At 39.6% G+C, this 19,793-nt stretch overlaps 1 protein-coding gene across 1 annotated transcript; it reads left to right on the top strand.

Moving 5' to 3' along the window:
- Positions 1-7,601: 7,601 nt before the first annotated feature.
- On the top strand, positions 7,602-18,857 carry CCN3 (cellular communication network factor 3). Its single transcript, XM_043975535.1, is given in 6 exon segments — positions 7,602-7,880; positions 7,963-8,188; positions 9,736-9,891; positions 9,894-9,986; positions 14,590-14,804; positions 17,160-18,857. Coding segments are annotated over 6 exon segments (1,086 nt in total). The 5' UTR covers positions 7,602-7,781; the 3' UTR covers positions 17,457-18,857.
- The last annotated feature ends 936 nt before the right edge of the window (positions 18,858-19,793 follow it).

Below are 19,793 nucleotides of genomic sequence, written 5' to 3'. Positions count from 1 at the left end.
ACCTTAGAGTGCTATATAAATGCTGGTGGTGATGATAATGCTGATATATATAGTAGAGCCCCAGAAAAATTAATTCTTTAAACTCATATAAGAAATAAGAAACAAGGCTTGAACTCAGGTCTTCCAACATCTTATTCTGTAGCCTTTCCACACTGTACCATCTAGGTCCTTTTGTTGGTTTTCAGGCATTTTCAGTCATGTCCCACTCTTTGTGATTCCATTTGGGGTTTTCTTAGGAAAGATACTGAAGTAGTTTGCCATTTCCTTCTCCAGGTCATTTTTACAGATGAGAAAACTAAGGTAACCAGGGTTAAGTGACTTGACCAGGGTCACACAGCTAGTAAGTGTCTGAGGCCAGATTTGAACTCAGGAAGGTGAGTGTTCCTGATTCCAAGTCCAGTATTCTATCCACTGTGCCACCTTGTTGCCATATATGAGATCTACATCTGGCATTCAACTAGAAACTGGAGACAAAAACACAGTTGCTGTTGTCACAAGACTATAATGATAGTATTAATATCATGGAACTGAAATTTCAGGAAAGAAGGCAGACCTTATTTGGGATCATTCCTACTGTGTGAGAAAACAAAGAATGAGTGAGGGTAAGTTGAGGTGATGCCACCTACAAAGTACTTGACAGAAAAGACTAAGATCCTGAGGAAAGTAGGTTTTCAGAGGAGTGAAGGTACCAAATAATATTCAACATTCATTGACATTTTGTAAACATCAGACAGTCCAGAAAGTGAGGTCTTGCTTCAGTGACCTTATTAGGAACCTTTCCTGAAGTCTTTGGGACTAGCTGCCAACCAATATTTTGACAAGTTAGTAGGTTGGCAATCACTTTATTTTCCTATCCCTTTCTCCCTTCCTCCATTATTCCTGGGACTGTTTGTAGCTGTATTTTTGGAGTGTTGGATCTTCAGTGGCCCATTTTTCCTTTCTATTTTTAATACATAAAGGGTGGGGGATGGGGGGTGGGGGATGCTGAATTATTTGTTTGTTTACACAACAGTTAGCTTGCCTGTTGCTATTTTTACCTTGACCTCCCCTTGGTGGGGTGGAGAGAGGGGTGGGACTTAGAGGCATCACTAGAAGAGAAGGGAATAAGAATTTATATATGTGCCAGGCATTGTGGGAAGGTTTTTAAAAAATAATAAATATTATCAGGAGAATAAATGTTAAAATAATAAAGAATATTAAGCATCCTTTTCAGATGCGATTTACATTAAATGGTATACTTATAGCATTAATGTTCCGTTGCATTTTTGCCCTACTTTTGCAATTACAAGCCACATTTTAGGAGCAGGGAGGTGACTAGAGGGATGGAAGTCAGGAAGATCTCAGTTCAAATTCTGCCTCAGACACTTAGAATAATGGCACCTCAGGCAAATCACTAAACTTTTTTCCTCACTTTCCTCATTTGAAAAAAGAGGGTGTAAAAGTTGGTTCTCTTTCCACTATACAACACCACCTTTCAACAGTACAAGATGGAAATAGAAATTATTATTATTATTATATTATAATTTATTATAATAATAATAAAAATTATGTTACTTTGAGAGGAATAGCATCCAGGACCATAGAGGGGATATCTCTACTCTGTCCTAGTCAGACCGCATCAGGAATATTTTCTTTAGTTCTGCATTTTAGGAAGGACTTTATTAAGCAGGAGATTATTCAGGGAAGGTAACCATCATCATAGTATAGCCCCAGAGTTCCAGTCAGATGAGAGTTGATAAAAGGTAGTGGGAGCCAAGTGGGAGTGTGGCACTGGAGGGTGGAGAGGAAGGCATGATCATTGAAATGAAGGATTTAAAGGGTTGTCAAGTGGAAGAGCAATAGACTTATTTTACTTGGCCCCTGAGAGTTGAACTAAGAGCAATGGATGGAAATCACAAAGTGGAAAATTTGGGAGTGATGTAGGCTGGAGTGTGCTGGAAAATGCTCAACAACTGGTTCTCAAAAAAATGTGTTTACTAAACAATTTTTTTTTATGTTTTATTACCTTTATTGTAAGTGATACAAAACTGCATATTTATTATGTAAAATTTGCTATTCTTCTTAAATATATAATGAAGTTATCATGTAACTTTCTTTTTTCTTTTTTTCCTTCTCTACCCTTCCCCCCACTCTAAAGATGGCTACCATTAAGCACAGAAATGTGTATGTAAAATCATTCTACACATATATATATATATACATACATACATACACACACACACACACACACACACACACACACATATATATGGACTTTTGTAAACACCCAAAGGCCCCAACCAGAGGAGATTGATCTAGATTGATTGAATTAAGTGAGACTAAGAGTGATTGACTTTGCTGATTAACTCACTTAAAATTAATTAAATTGAAACCACACCTGGCTGGCCCTCAATAGGGCATTGTTCTCAAAAGCTAAGAACTTTGAACTCAACAAGGAGACCACCCTCAACTCCAGTGAACGAAGGGATTTGTGTGACGATGACCCATCAGCTTGAAGGATGGCCTCTTCTGGGGGAGGGAAGCAGGGAAGTGGGAAGTGCTGTATTCTCTCTCAGTTTGGCTGGTGAGAGCCATTTTCTCATCTGAAAAACTGGATTTGTATTGGAGGACTTGGGAGAAGAGCAGGCCAGATTGAACCCTTATCTCTCCTCTAGGATAGACAGGCTTTTTCTTGGTTTTCTGACCCAAGTATTCTCTTTTCACTAATAAATGCTTAATGCCCCAAACTGATGCTAATGCTTCTAATTTATAAGTAAACCCTAGCTAGTTTTCCCCCCACACTGGGGACAGGAAAAAGGCAACCACACATTAGATTTTATTCATATATATATATATATATATATATATATATATACATATATATATATATATCTTTCTTGGCATGAATAACGTTACCTCCATTACTTCTTTTCTGTTTTTGTTTTTCTTTTGTTTGGTTGATTTTTTTGCTTTGGTCTGTTCTAGTAAATGTCAAGTGTCTGAGGCTGAATTTGAACTCAGGTTCTCCTGACTCCATGGCCAGTGCTCTATCCACCGTGCCACCTAGATGCCCCTTCCATTACTTTCTTAAGTCTAAACAATAACAACAACAACAAAAACACAGCTAATTTCCCCAGGTAAATAAATACATTGAAAATTTAATAATCCACTCCCAGAACACCCCTGGATGTACACATAAACTTCCTAACAATCTGAGGTACCCATGAATAGGTTAGTCTGCCTTTGAAGGAGGAGAGAGAAAAAGGGAAAAGAGGGGGAAAGGAAGAAGTGACAAAAATCACCTAGGTCACATAGCAAGCTGTAGACTGCTTATGCCCCATGTCATTTCCAAGCTTAGTAAAATCTTTGGGAATGCTGTTGGCCCAGGATTGACCTTTAAAAATATATTCTAATGCCAAGTCAATACTAGTACGTAGGACCTTCAGGAAGCCAAAAGCCATTAAGGGCTTGGAATCCATTTGACAGTAGATCCATTGAGTTCTAGGATAAACTATATCCCTTGAGTTTGTTTTGGATCTAAAAATAGATTCAAACCATCAAAATGGTCCTGAAACTGATCCAGGACTAGATTTTGCCTGTATAATTATGCCAGACCTGTCTGGACTCAAATGAGCATCCGTGGTTGCCCTAGAACCATTATTGCAATTACAATGAACAAAGGAGATGGTTGGAATAAAATGAAAGAAAAAATAAAAGATTGAGTGATTATATCTTGCACAGTCCTGATAAAAAGTCAGAAAGAATCTCCTGCCTTCAGTTAGGTTCTGTCTAATCTGCAGTTTTAAAATTCTTCTACTCATATTTTATAAGCCTAGAGAGTTTGGTTTTAGTATAGCAGCTAGACCCTCACTATTCCTTCATCCTTTCTTCTTTTGCATGTCCTTAGCTTCAAAATAAAGAAAGGGAGCCAGGGATGACGTCTTATTTTCCATTTACCTTCTCTTGCCTGATTTTCATCAGCTTCAGTGACAGTCATTAAATAATCAAGCAATGACAATTTCTCAGGTACTGAGCTAAGCATAGGATAAAAGTAAAATAGTTCTTGCCCTCTAAGAGGTTAATTCTTAATGGAAGAGAAAACATATATACATATAAGAACAACTAGGTGGTACAGTTGATAGAACACTGGCCTCAAAGTCAGGAGGACGAAAGTTCAAATCTGTCTTAAATGTTTACTAGCTATGTGACCCTGGGCAAGTCACATAAACCTGTTTGCCTCAGTTTCCTCATCTGTAAAATGATCTAGAGAAGGAAATGGCAAACCACTCCAGTATCTTTGCCAACAAAACCTCAAATGGGGTCACAAAGAGTCAGACACTACTGAAATAACTAAACACCAAACATATGTGTGCATATTGTACATATATTATATGTGTATTGTTAAGGGCTAAAATTCTAGCTAGTCTGTCTAAAATATCTAATGAATGGTCGCCAATAAATTATAAGCTTTAGCAAGAGTTAGACTTTTAAGCATTTATTAAGGAGAATAAGAATTTGGTAAAGAGAGAGAGAAAGGCCTAGATTCCTATCTATTAAAGGGAGAGCGCATTTCTAGCTCCCTTCTCCGCCAGAGTCCAGAGGAAAGAGACCCAGAGTCAGCACCAGTCTCTTCCTTCCTCCTCCCACTAGTCTGCGTCACTTCCTCCCGCCAAAGAAAAGACTCCTGGTCTTGCCCTCAAAGACCTTTGCTTCATGGGCAGAACTCTTCTACAGTAAGTATCCAGCAGGTGGCGTCATTCCAATCGTTACAGTATGTATATATGTATATATACATATATATAAAACGCAACATAAACATACATATAGAAAGTGAATACAAGGTAGATGGCATGGGAAGCAGATGGGAGATTGAGGACTATGAGATAGAGCACTATGTTCATAAAGAGCAAGTAAGCTGGACTGCAGAGTGTGTGGGGAGGGAAAGAATGTGTAAGAAGACTAGGGGGCAGTTCAAATGCGGCCTCAGACACTTGACACTCACTAGCTGTGTGACCCTGGGCAAGTCACTTAACCCCCATTGCCCTGCAAAAACAAACAAAGAAGACTAGAAAAATAGAAAGGGACCAAATTGTGAACAGTTAAGTACCAAACAGAAGTTAATATTTGATCCTGGAAGTCATAGGCAGCCACTAGAGTTTATTGAGTAGGGGAGTAACATGATCATTCCTGCACTTAAGGAATATCACTTGTCCACTGTCTGGAGGATGGATTGGGGTGAGGCCAAACATAGGACCATATGTGGTTAAATTTGGAAAAAATAGAGGACTGAGCCCCACGTCCTGTTTTGGATTAGGTGAGAAATGGGAATCACACTCCAGGATATAGGGTGCCTGCCTCAGTATACTGCGCCAGAATATTCTTCTCTCATCCTCCTGGAGGAACCATATGTCAAGTTTCAAGAGGGACATCTTACTTTCATTTATTGTACATAATAAACTCTTGGGAACCTCTACCTTGAGCACACCCACTAATCTAGGAGTGTGCCGGAAGGAGAAATGAGAACCTCCCATCCCTGATGTTGAAAGAACTGCCCTCTCTCCCCCTCTCCCAACTTTCCCAGTTACACCCTTTGATACAGATCTGTCTCATTTAATTCAAACAAATCAGGCTTGTTGGAGGCTTGGAAGTACTAAGTGGTAATTCCAAGCAACTTACAGAACTTCATGAAAGTGCCTTGCACTGACCTCATCCTTCTCAGTGGGCGTTAATACATGGGCAAGTTTGACTTCTTGCCAGTAGCTTGTGATTCCCTACATGCCCTGGGATGGAGAGGTAATTTGTTTCTTTCTTTTTTAGCCTGGTTATGTCACAAATTTTTTCCTATAAAATATCCTTCAAAAAGCTGCTATCCTCAGGGGGGCCTCAACATATTTTCCCTGTGAATAACAACAGACAGTAGTGAGACTGATGTATGAAAAACACCCAGAAGGCAGCACCACCCTTTCAAGGATAAAACTGGCCCCATCATCAGATACTACATGGTGGGGTTGCCATAAGGATGTTCTACAGTTTAGCTGCAGTTTTATAAAATAATGGGAGATGAAAAGGGTATTTTTTTTTGTTACTGGGTTGTTTTTTGGGGGTTTTTTTGCGGGGCAATGGGGGTTAAGTGACTTGCCCAGGGTCACACAGCCAGTAAGTATCAAGTGTCTGAGGCTGGATTTGAACTCAGGAACTCCTGAATCCAGGGCTGGTGCTTTATCCACTGCACCACCTAGCCATCCCCTTTGTTACTGTTTTATGTACAAGAGACATTTCTCTGTTAAACTCTCCTCTATAACCTGAGTGGCCTCACAAAATAACATCTCAACTGCACTTTCCCTTTAGGGTGCTCCAAACTGAAGGACTTTCCTGATACACACACACACACACACACACACACACACACACACAAACTAGTGGTCTCTCTCCCAAACTGTGTTTTATATCTCTCACATTTACTTGTCAGGTATGTGTGCTAGTCCCCCAGTACAACCTAAGTTCCTTAAAAACAAAAGCAATCTTTTTTTGTTTTTTAATTTGTATTCCTAGCACCTAGTACATTGGATATAGTAAGCAATTAGTGAATGTCTGTTGAGTGAATCCATGGACTCTCTCATTTTATGGATGTGATAGAACAAGACCCACAGAACTGATGTGACTTTTCTAAGGTCCCACGAATTGCAAATAGCAAGATTAAGATTCAAACCCAAATTCTCGGAATGCAAATGCAGTGGATTTTCTGCCCCAGTATTAGACCAAATCCCTTGTTGTTGTTGTTTTTTTTTTTTTGTCTTGGAAGTTTTCAGTTTTCATCAACCAGCACGTGATTTCAAGACTTCTCTCTGCAGGGAAAATAAATGGTTTATGTTAATCAATCCAGAACTTTAAAATTAGGCAGATATCTATTCTCAGTCTGAAAGGGAAGGGGAAGAGGGAGGGCAGGGACTATATAGAGAACAATTGAAACAATTCGTGAAAAAGAGGTTAGAACATCTGGACAGCAGCATCTCTCTACCATTTTGACACTTTTTTTTTTGTACATACAGTGAGGACACTTAAACGATGACAAACTTGAATGTGCTTTCTCTTTACTTATGACTAAGCAACTGGGCCTCTTGCCAAACTCAAACAGATGGTCCCAAACTCCGTACCTCCCTCAAACAGGAATTCAAGCTTAAGCACCCCTTGTTTCAAACAGTCATGCGACTGTAAGGGAGAGAGAGAAGGGGGAAAGGAAGATTTGGGGGTAGACGGAGTGCAGCGGCGTTTTTTAGTCCTGAGAGAAGGAAACTGGTCTCTCCTTTCCCATCCATTGAAGTGAGTCCTCAGAATACGGACTCCACCCCGCTAGTCTGGGCACCCAGGGAAAAGCCGGTCCCCACACAGGCGTGCGGGCGCACACACCCCAGCACCGCGCCCTAATCCTCCTTCCACCGCTGCTGCTGCTGAGACTGCGGCTGCTGTGGCTGCCTTGGCCAATTACCATAGCAACCCCAGGATTGCTATTGTAACCCCATTACATTTAGCCTCCCAGCCAATCCCACCCTCCCTCTTTTCCCCCTGCAGCCAACCGGCTTCTACTTGTCCCTAGACGCGCTCTATATAATCTGCCTTACCATCTATAAATATGAGCCTTGCGCGTGAGAACCAGAGGAAAAAGGACCGAGTGGGTTTTAAAAATAATAATAATAAAGTTGAGAGAGAGACAGACAGACTGAGGCAGAGAGACAGAGACAGAGGCAGAGAGACAGAGACAGAGAGACAGAGAGAATCATTGCAAGAAATCCTAAACGAGGACCATGCAGTGTGGGCTACTGCCCCCAAGAGGGATGAGCCTCCGGAGGCTGCGGAAGCAGTGTCTGTGCCTCAGTTTCTTGCTCCTTCTTCTACTGAATAAGGCAAGTGATGCTACTGTAACCCCAGGGCGCTGCAGCTCGACCCACCCTAACTGAACGAGACTGTACTCTTCTCTAATCGCAGGTCGTTCCAACTCAGAGTTGCCCGTCTCCGTGCCCGGGCCGATGCCCAGCCCAGCCACCTACCTGCGCCCCCGGGGTGCCGGCTGTGTTGGACAGATGCTCCTGCTGCCTGGTATGTGCCCGCCAACGCGGGGAGAGTTGCTCCGAGTTACTGCCCTGCCAGGAGAGCAGCGGCCTCTACTGTGACCGCAGCGCCGACCCGAGAGCTGAAGTTGGCATCTGCATGGGTAACCCACGCTCGTCCCGTCTCCCCTCCCCTCCCCTGGGGCTCAGGGCAAGGAACTGCCAGAGGCCTACTGTAGCTCCTTCTAAGGTCCCCATCCTGACTTGGAAATTCTTTCGAGTGAGATTGATAGCGGTAGGCAAACCAAAGGAAGGGAAATAATCTTGGGAAAAGGTGATTGAGAAAGGACATGGGGCGGTAATGGGGTTTGGGTTAATAAGAGGAGATAGAATAAGGGGAGAGGGCAAGACGCTGGTATTGCAGGCACTCTTCTTGAGCAAGGAGAATGTGGGGCCAAAGAGAACGAACTAAAAAACTTCCACTATTTGATACCCTTGAAAAGAATTGAGACAGATGATTGACAACTCAGAGTTTAAAGCTGGTTAGCTTATTTCCTGTTTCAATTTCCTAGGGGAGAAGAGGGGAGGAAAGGAAAAGCCCTGAGTCCGAATGCAAAATAATTATAATAATAAAACAAAACAAAGTCCATAAAATTCCCCAAGCTGTCATCTAGCACAGGTTTGTTTTCACACCTGTATGTTACATGTTTTTTAAAAAATGTAAAGCTACCCCAGATCACCCAGAGAGTTGAATGACAGCATCATAGTAGGATCTCCTTTGCTGTATATAGGACCGCAATTTCTCTCCGCATTGCCTCCATATAGGAAAGAAGGTACTTGAAAGAAAGGATTTTTTTTTTGTCTTTGTGTCTCCAGCTCCTAGCCTGGGAGGATAGCAAAATAAAACAAAAGAGGGAGGGAGGGGGGAAGGGAAGCCAGCTCTGAGCTTTGTCAAGAAAAGATGATTGTCAACCTGGAATTTGGTGTAGAAACACACCACTTTTATGACAGGGTTGTTGGGCCATATACCTTAATAGTCTTGAAAATTCAACAAACATAATATTAATTGTCAACTGTGTACAAGGGGCTCTTCAAGTCACTAGGGCTAGAAGGAGAAAAATAGAAAACATTCACTGTCTCCTTTACCCAGCTTAACAGTTGATATTAGCTGAATCCTAAAGCATCCAGACTTCATTAACTTTATGAGCAATTCCTCTCCTCCAGGATAGGTGAGCTAGTTAATAATTTTTAAACTTGTGCTTCACTAGTGCAATAGGAAAGTTAGAAAGGAGAGTGAGGAAATTCCTGCACATTCAGAACTATAGAAAAGGACCTTAGAGATCAGCTAGTAACCCCCCCTTATTTTATACCTGAAGAAGCTGAGCTCTAGATAGGTGAGTATAGGATCATACTATCACAGGTTTATAGCCACAAAGGACTTGAAAGGTAATCTCTAATTCAAACCAACATCATAGCCCATAAAATCCAACCAAAGCACAATTATTACAGATAGAAATGATCTTTACAATTCGGATGCAAATCCAGCTATCAGACATGTCTTAAGAACCTTTTTTGTCCATAGATTAGAAAAGGATGAATAGGAGATTTTTGACCATCTCCAGAAATCCTTTATGTAATTAATGTGGTTTGGTTTTTTTTCTATTTGTTCTCCCCCCACCCGCTCTTTTACCCACATCCCTGAACATTTTAGTTCTAGAAGAAGACAATTGTGTGTTTGATGGCATAATTTACCGAAGTGGTGAGACCTTTCAGCCAAGCTGTAAATATCAGTGCACCTGCAGAGATGGGCAAATAGGCTGCATTCCTCGATGCAACCATGACCTGCTGCTTCCTCGACCTGACTGTCCTTTCCAAGGAAAGTGGAAGTTCCAGGAGAATGCTGTGAGCAGTGGGTTTGTGACCCAAAGGAAGAAGTGACTTTGGGAGGCCTTGCTCTACCAGGTGAGAAACTCATTAGGGCTGAAGGTCACTGGACAGGGGCCTCTTTCCACTCTGTGCCTGAATGCTAAAGGCATGCATACTCTGGGGTCCCATAAGGAACATTTCAGGATGAGAATCTGGCCCTCATTTGTTAGATTTGTGGCTTTGCTTTCCAACTTGCTCTCTCTAAGAATGCTGTGTCTTTAAAATCTAACCCAAGATACTGTAATGAGCTCACCAGATTCCTAAAATGGGAATCTGCTAAACAGCTCTCCTCCTTTATGAGGAGATTCATGGTTTTAGACGATCTTATTTTTACAGAGGAGTAAACTGAGGCACAAACAGGTAGAGTGACTTACTCTAAGGTGACCTAGAAAGTAAGTTTCAAATGCTGGATTTGAATCCAAGTCATCTGACTCCAAATCAAGCTAACTTGGCCCTTGGTATTACAAAAGTTATGTGATAATTAAGAAGTATGGAAAGTGAAGTTGCTTGGAAGTCAGGAAGACCTATGTCCTTGTCCACCTCTGACACATTCTGACTATGAGACTCTAAGCAAGTCACTTAAGTTCTCAGTTTCCCTGGCAACAAAGAAGGTTCTGACCTACATTGATAGAGGATGTCCCTAACAAGGAGCTACATGTACTCAAGAAATCACAGGCAAAGATAAATTTTTTTAAATTATTGTAATAACAACAATTACATAATAATAATAATAACATAAAGGGAATATGATATAATATACTATATGGCAGCTTACATGAATAGTCATCCTATCAAACCAGCATTTGTGAAATGCCTTCTATGACGGGTGGCACTGTGCTAGGCAATGGAATGTCAACACAACAGAAAAAGAAACAGTCCCTCTCAGTCAGTCAGTAAACATTTGTTAAGCACCTATTATTTGCCAGACACTTTGCTACATGGTGGAGATACAAAGAAAAGCAAAAGATAGTCCCTACTCTCAATGTGTTCACAGTCTAATGGGGGAGACATTATGCAAACAATTAGGTACGAGCAAGCTATATCCAAGATAAACTGGTAATAGAGGGAAGGCACTGGCATTAAGGAAGATTGAAAAAGACTCCCTGTAGAAATTGAGATTTTAGCTGGAACTTGAAGGAAATCAGGAAAGGTGGAAGCTGAAAATGAGGAAAGAAAGCACCCCGGGCAAGGGGGGACAGCAAGAGAAAATGCCCAAAGTTGGTAGAAGGAAACCTACCCTCCAGGAGCTTACACTCTACTGGGGGGATACAACTTGTAAACAGATATGTATCTAGATGATGATTTGCACTTTTCAATGGGTTTTCACATATAGAATCTCATCTGACTCTCATTTTGATCCCCTGCCATGATACAAATACAGATCTATGACCAGATGTTCAGATACCCATCTTACAGAATGCGAAACCAAGTCTCAGAAGTCTAAGTGAATTGCTAGTAGGTAGCAGAACTACTTGGGGATTCAAACACACATCTTCTGATATCATCACTTCCAGGGAAGTATTTTCTCTGCTTTACCGGGTGACCCTCCTTTTTGGATGGTGATATTCCACTTGCATGTCCTGAAAATAAAGGTTCTTCAATAAGTATCCTAGGAAATCTTCATCCCTTTCTATGTTCTACAGAGAAAAAACAGCTTAGTTCAAATCCTACCACTGATGTTCACTATTTGGTGTGACCTTGGGCAAGTTCCTTCATCTCTCTGAGCCTCAGTTTGCTCATCTGTAAAATGAAGAGATTGGCCCGAATGGGTTCTGAAGATCTTTCCAGCTCTAGAATTACCTTAGGATCCTAAATGTCAATGGGAAGAAGTGAATTCCCAAAGCATTTCCTATAAGGAGCTAAGCCATTTTCCTTAGACAGTAAAAGAAATATTGCAGTGTTCTCACTCATCTGGTAGTAGAGATTGCTTTGCAGAAGCCACATGTCAGCCAACAGCTAAAGCTTCTTGGGATCACTTAACAATGAGGTCAGTCTTAGTGGGTGTTTTCTCCAGCCATAGTTACTCATAAGGAACCTACTTTTGACATTTCATCCCTGGGTACTATTAACAAGTGATTTAATAATACCTTACATCTGTGGAGCACTTTAGTTTCTGTTTTTGCTTTCCCCCCAAGACCTTTTCGCATAACTTTTCCCATTCTCTCTGTAACGAGTCCATGAGAGGCAGTGTTCCCTAGTGGATCCAGAGAACTAGACTGAGAGGAGAGAAGCCACAGAGTCTTGGTTTCAAATTCTGCCTCTACCATATGCCAGCTGTAAGCATTTGTCTTTATCTACGTGAGCACAGATAATGTAAGTTATAGATGATTTGGTAATCTTCATCAGCAGAGGAAATTTCTATGCCAGGAATTCCCTACATGGATGACATGACAGGTTCAAATGAAGAAAAGAGAAAAATAAATTATATCTGAAGCTTGGATATAAGCAGAGTAGCATTTTTCTCATAGTTTAGAATAACCTGGCACACTGGTTTTAAGTGTTTGTTGAACCCAGCTTAAATTAATAGAAATCAAGGCTCAGAAAGATTATGCCATGCTCAAGTTCAAGATGGTATGTGACAAAGCTTGGACTGGAATCCAGGCTTTTTGGCTCTCTCTGCTGGTTGATTGTTTGTGCCCTTCTTTAGTGGATAAAGAACTGACCTTGAAGACTGGAAGACCTGAGTGTCAAATCTTGACACATACTGGCTGTGGGACTATGGGCACATTGTTTAATCTCTACAGATTACTCTAAGATTATAGGTTTTAGAAAAGATCCTGTCTTGTATTTATAGAGGGAATTGCCTCAGCTATGAGGTCTCTAAGCCAATATGCCTTCCCTCTGTTCATTATTGCCCATTTATTCTGTGTATACCTCACTTTGCATATATTTGTTTGCACGTTGTCTCCCCCATTAGACTGCGAGCTGCTTGAGAGCCTCTTTTTTGCCTCTTTTTTTGTATGCCCCAGCACTTATCACAGTGCCTGGCACACAGTAGGCATTTTAAGTGTTTATTGATCAATCAAAATTACACATCCAGGCCCTATCCTTATCCCATTCCATAATTATTTGTATACCTTGGACTATTTCTAGAACTTTGACTGTTGAAGTTCAATTTCACAAATATTTTTGTGGATTAAATTTTTCCACTAAATAACACATTCCTGATCTACTCTGACATAAAACATGAGGATAAAAATACACTCATATTTATTTTAAATGCTGTTGACTTTACTGTGTGGTGAATCTTTTATTTGGAGATGTTAAAATCATCTTCCAACTTATACTGAATTGTATGATGCAACTTACAAAGCAATAAATTATTAACCATGTTTAACAAATAAAGAAACAGAATCATTTAGAAGGGGAATTGGTTTGTCCAAAGTCACACATAATTAGCATAGGAAAAGAAAAATCTTAAAAACCCAAAGAATTTGATTCTGTCTTTTGTGTCATGTCACTTCCTATAGGAAGTCCTCCTGGAATCCCTAGTTATCAGTGCTCTCTCTCTCCTCAAATTATCTTAAATTTACTTATCTGTTTATATGTCCTATCCATAAGAAAAATGAAAGTTTCTTGAGGATAGAGACTATTTTTTCATCCCCCCTCCCTTCAATTTCTAGCAGGAACTGCCCCAAGTCCTTTCCAGGCTTCCTGGCTGCATGCACAGGGTAAATGAAATGGAAGTCATCAATTCTATGACTTCTAATGGGGGGGGGGCACTATCAAACCTTACCGTATTCCCTCCTATTGGATCCTAAGGTCTTCCAGGCTTTACCATCTGCCCTGCCACTACACTTTCTTCCAAAAATTATCTTTCTTTAATTAATTAGCATGGGAGCTCCTTGAAAGCAGGCGCTATCTTGCTTTTTCCCTTTGTATCCCTACCACTTAACACAGTGCTTGGTACATAGTGAATGCCTAGTAAATGCTTTTTTCACTCATTCACTTGCTCATTCATCCATCATTGCTTCTACAGTGTCTTACAGGGCATCTTTCCTATTGTATGTGCTTAATGATTTCTTGTTCAATTGTCAAATCAATTCTGTCAAAACTGCCACTTCTATCTTCCTAAAGTATACATGTTTTTTCATTATTATTTATAGATTTGCAGATACTATTTCCTCTAGAGAACCACCATTTATATCTCAATCTTTCATATGCAAACAAATACCTTAAAACACCAATGGTCACATTATAAATGCATAAATTTGCATTGCTGGTGATGTTCTAGAAATAGGAAGCCATCATTTTCTACCTTACCCTTTGTTGTTGTTACTGTACGGTCATTTTCAGTCATATTGAATTCTTCATGACCCCATGTGGGGTTTTCTTAGCAAAGATACTGCAGTGGTTTGCCCATTTTCTTCTCCAGCTCATTTTACAAAAGAGAAAACAGAGGCAAGCAGGGTTAAGTGACATACCCAGGATTATACAGCTATTAAGTATCTGAGGCCAGATTTGAACTAAGGAAAATTAGTCTTCCCAGCTCAAAGCCCAGCATTCTATTCTCTGCACCACCTAGCTGCCCTATCTTACCCTTATTCTCTCTTGATTGCATAAGTAATCTTTGGAAGGGACACTTTGGGAACTCTATGTTTTTCCCAACAATGTTGACAATGTGTATCTTTTACCAAAGCTTACAGACAAGAGGCCACACTGGGGATTGGTGTGTCTGACTCAAGCCTCAACTGTATAGAGCAAACTACAGAATGGAGTGCATGTTCCAAAAGCTGTGGGATGGGATTTTCTACTCGGGTCACCAATAGGAATCGCCATTGTGAGATGATGAAGCAGACTCGTCTTTGCATTGTAAGGCCCTGCGGACAAGAGGTTGAACATTCCATTGAAAAGGTACATGCCATAGAGCAGGCTTACTGAAGCCAGAGTAAAATGGTATTTCTGTAGGGGGCTGACAAAGGGGCACAAAAGAGCTGGAGGGAGGGAGGGAAGGAAAGAGAGAGGGAGGGAGGGATCAAGAAAAAGTTCTGTCACAGATAGGTAGGCACCCTATGGCTCAGGCACTGCTGTGAGTCAGCACCAGAGGGAAATCAGAAAGGACAAAGGAGGTCAGGCTGCTTATCACTGAGATTACCCAGCCATTAATCTCCTCACTTTCTCTTAAACATTAGAATGTCAGCAGCTGTAATGTGTCAGGTTCAGAATAGGAACTCAGAACTAGCTAGATAGCATTTATATAGGACTTTAAGGTTTGTCATGTACTTTATAAATATTATCTAAGTTTATCCTCACAACAACCCTGGAAAGTAAGTGCTATTACTGTCCTCATTTTATAGTTGAGGAAAAAGAAACAGACAGTGGTTAAGTGACTTACCCAGGATCACTCAGCTAGTAAATGTCTGAGGCTAGAAGTGAGTTCAGATCCTCCAGGATTAGTGCTCTCTCCACTTTACCACCTAGCTGCCACCCATTAGTGCTTCTAAAATTACTGGGGGTAGGGGAGCTGAATGGACATTCCATCTCATCTCTTGTAAAATTAAAATACTCAATTTCAGCTAGGCATATATCTCTGCTTTGGTGTAGGTGATAGATGAAATCACTTCAAGCCTATCTAAACATTATCATTCTATAATCACCCACATACGGGAAAACATTACTTTAGTCTAATGCAGTATACCCCAACATTACTCACTAGAGATTTCCCACTTCTACTAGTAGGGACAGGAAAGTATATTTTTGTCCTTCTGCCCCATTTATGATTGATAGCTAGAAATAAGCTCAAATTAATACAAGAAAATTATAACAAACATAATATACCAAGAATACAAAACAATAGTTCTCAAACTTTTTGGTCTCAGGACCTTTTTATGCTCTTAAAAATTATTGAGGACCCCCAAGAATTTTGGTCTATATGGGTTATAAATATTGATATTTTGTTGTCATTTTGCAATCATGTCAAACTTTTCATGACCCCATTTGGGGTTTTGTTGGCAAAGATACTGAAGTGGCTTGCCATTTCCTTCTCTAGCTTGTTTTATAGATGAGGAAACTGAGGCAAACAGGGTTAAGTGACTTGCCCCAAGGCCACACAGCTAGTAAGTGTCTGAAGCTCAAATCCATTTGAACTCAGGAAGATAGTCTTCCTGACTTCAGATCCAGAATGCTATCCACTGCATCACCTAGCTGCTTCTATTGATATTTACTATATTAGAAATTAAAACTAATGATTTAAATTTATTTATTTCATTTAAAATGGCATTAAAATATCCATTACATGTTAGCAAGAAGCGTACTTTTATGAAAAATATCTATATTTTCCTTAACAAAAGTGATGAGTAGTGCTGATTTACAAGTTTTTGCAAGTCTCTTTTCTGCTAGGCTTAATAAAAGACACCTGTATCCTCATATCTGTTTCTACATTCAATATATTGTGATATGTTGTTTTTGTTCAAGCCTCTGAAGAAAATCCAGCCCACACAGATATTCAATTGATATTATCTTAATAGGCAAAAAACATCTTAGTAAATTATAAAAATATTTTCGACCTCATGGATGTCTTGAAAGGGTGTTGGAGATCCCCAGGGGTCTTCAAACCATAATTTGAAAACTGCTGCTAAAAAAAAAATACTTGCTAATGAAAGGAAAGTGGGACAGACTTGTAACCTCCCAAAGAGCTAAAATTTAATAGCACTTCAGTTTTTGAAATGTTTCAGTAATTAGATGACTTTAAAAATCCTTTCAACTTTTTTTTTTAAAGGTTATTTATTGCTTTCTTTCTCCCAAACTACAGGTATTTTCCATATAGGAAAGATATTCTATGACTAGCAACCAGTTTTGGAATTGGCAAACTTTTTTACGTTTCATATATTTTCGAGACCAGTATTTCCCAACTTAAACTATGCTGCATACTAGCAAAATATCTGCATTCATCCACTGACTAATTATGGCCCTGCTTTCTGCAGGCTATGTGGGACGGTTCTTAGATGATCGAGAGGCAGAAAAGAGAATTGTAAAAAGAAAGAAAATGCAGAAGGAGGATTATGGCAAAAGTGTTACTTTAATAAAAACACAAGTTTTTAAATAGTTGTGAAAAAATTGCCATCCATCACCTGTACTTGGGAAACCCTGCCCTAGACTTCCTGGGGATTCTAGAAATTGATTTTGATACTAGAACACTTATCAGAGTAAAAGTCAGTGATTACCTTAAGGCTAAACCTCATTTCATATATCTCTCTGCCTTTCTTTTAGAAAGGAAAAAAGTGTCTCCGCACTAAGAAGTCCCTTAAGGCCATCCACTTACAATATAAGAATTGCACTAGCACCCAGACATACAAACCCAGGTACTGTGGCATCTGCACTGATGGCCGGTGCTGCACTCCGCATAATACCAAAACTATCCAAGTGGCATTTCATTGTCCCCAAGGACAAATTGTCAAGAAACCTATGATGCTCATCAGTACCTGTGCCTGTCACACCAACTGTCCCCAAAGCAATGATGCCTTCCTCCAAGTGTTTGAACCCGAGACTAGAAGAATGAAGACATAAGTTGTGTAGGACAGGCAACGTGCCAATGGAAAGAAAATATTTGGGAATAAGACAAAGCATGACTCATTCATTTGAATATAAGAGTAATGGGTTAAAGATCTTCGACTTTGCCTCTGCCTCAGCATGTATGTAACATGTAGCTAGCTGGCTTATTTTGTGTTATCTTAAAGGAAGAAGAAATTTAGTAAATAAAGCAAGGAGTCTAAGTGGCATAAAGGTAAGTCAAAGATAGGGTTCAGTGATAGGTTAATTTTATATGATTCTGTTTAAACCAATTAAAAGCACTATAATTATAACAAACAGCTCTGTACTTTGTCTTGGTATGCTGTATACTTTTATGATACTATTCTTTTGCCTTTGAGTAGAATGTTAGGTACTCATCTCAAAATGTTTCAAATGATAGGATTATCCCAGAATGACACCAACCATCTCACTGTACAACTGCATTGTTGTAGAGTCACATTTTGACTTAAGGGTACACTGCTATTTATCCATCTACATCCAAAATGTGGGGAGCATTTAATAAAGCAAGATCTAAGCTAGCATGGGAGATAGCTCTGATACTGTATGTCTTTAAGTCAGAACAGAGACAATTCATCCATTTTGACATGTATTGCACACCATAAGTTGGATAGTAGATCTCTTAGTGGAGTAACTGATACCTAAAAGCTAATTTGTCTGGCATTACAGGTCACAATAAGCCCTGTTGCATTTCAAACTCTTTACAGTAAAGAGGAAAAGCAGAATACTAGCAGGAGGTAACCTCTCCACAGAGGCTAATGCTCCCTTCAAAGAGCTTCCAGTCCTTTCCACACATTCATCTTCTTTGCCATTTTGAAGCATACTTTAGCTGTCTGTATTGGTTTTAAGTGCACTTAAAACTGAATTTCAGACACAGAAATAAGCAATTGCTATGGTGGGGTTATAAACTACCAGAAAGGCATGAGATCCCAAATTTGGGATTAATGTTGCTATGACTTATTAAACTGTATCCATAATATTGTTTTTTGTCTTTTATTTTTGGCTGGGCAATGAGCTTTAAGTGACTTGCCCAGGGTCACACAGCTAGTTAAGTGTCAAGTGTCGGAGACTGGATTTGAACTCAGGTCCTCCTGAATCCAAGGCCAGTGCTTTATCCACTGTGCCACCTAGCTGCCCCCTAACCCATAATAAAACACCCTATAAATAAGATTTATGTGTACACATGTATATCCCTATGAGTCTGCAAGATAAGCTATACAATTAAATATGTAAATTCCTTTTGTTTTGTGCATTGAACTTGTTTCCTTGTTATGTTAACAAAGCATTAATGTATATATAGAAATTGTATATTTTGTAAAATATCCTTTTTTTATTTTTCTGTACTTGTCAAACATACTGAATAAACAAGTTTTGAAAGTGTGTGATTTTGCCAGTATTTATTGTAGGCTCCCATCACATTTATATTTTGAAATGTAATAACCAAAACCCATTTCCAATATCAGGACTAAATGAATGTGCATTTATCGATGTGCTTGCAAACATGAGCAATGATTCAATGACCTTTAGTAGTATGTTAAAACACTATCAGTTGCAATCAGACAAGATATTTGAAGATAAGCTTATTGATTCCTTTATAAGAAGGGATATGTGGCTTCTTGATGCAAAACAGCCAGATGAAAACTAAAACATTTTTAATCCAGATGGCTTACCCATACATTACTCAATAGTCAGCAAACATTTATTAAGTACTTACTATGTGCTAGACACTGTGCTAAGCACTGGGAATACAAAGAAAGGCAAATCCAGCCTTTGCAATCAAGGAGTTTACATTATAATGGGGGAGATGTGAATGAATCAGTAAATAACTAAGTACATATGAGAAATATAAAAAGCTGGTGGGAGGTGTCTGAACTCCTACTTATATATTAATATATATTGTTTATCTCAACATATATCCATATATGTGAGTGTGAATTTATTACACATACACATAGGTGAGGCTAGACATGTCATTTTGTTGGTGGAGGGAATCTCTCTAAGGTGGGAATTTTCCAACTAAAACTAACTTATTAAACATTTTGAACTCATAGTGCAACAAGTCTCCAAGGATAGGTGGTAGGTGAATTTCTTCTCTTCTCTTAGGCAAAGAATGATCATTTTAGTGGCATAACCATCTGCCTCGTTTTGGTTTTTTTCCTTTACATTATTGTAGTCATTGTTCATATTGATTCCCTACTTGTATTTACTTAACTCTGCATCTGTTCATACAAGTCTTCTCTGAATTCCTCATGTAAGAGTGAGGTTCTACCCCAACCCAACTAATGCAATCACAGAAGGTTCACATACCTCCTTTAA

The sequence above is a fragment of the Dromiciops gliroides genome, chromosome 1 (genome assembly GCF_019393635.1).
Source record: "Dromiciops gliroides isolate mDroGli1 chromosome 1, mDroGli1.pri, whole genome shotgun sequence".
Taxonomy (NCBI): domain Eukaryota; kingdom Metazoa; phylum Chordata; class Mammalia; order Microbiotheria; family Microbiotheriidae; genus Dromiciops; species Dromiciops gliroides.
This window is presented reverse-complemented; position numbering and strand designations above follow the sequence as displayed.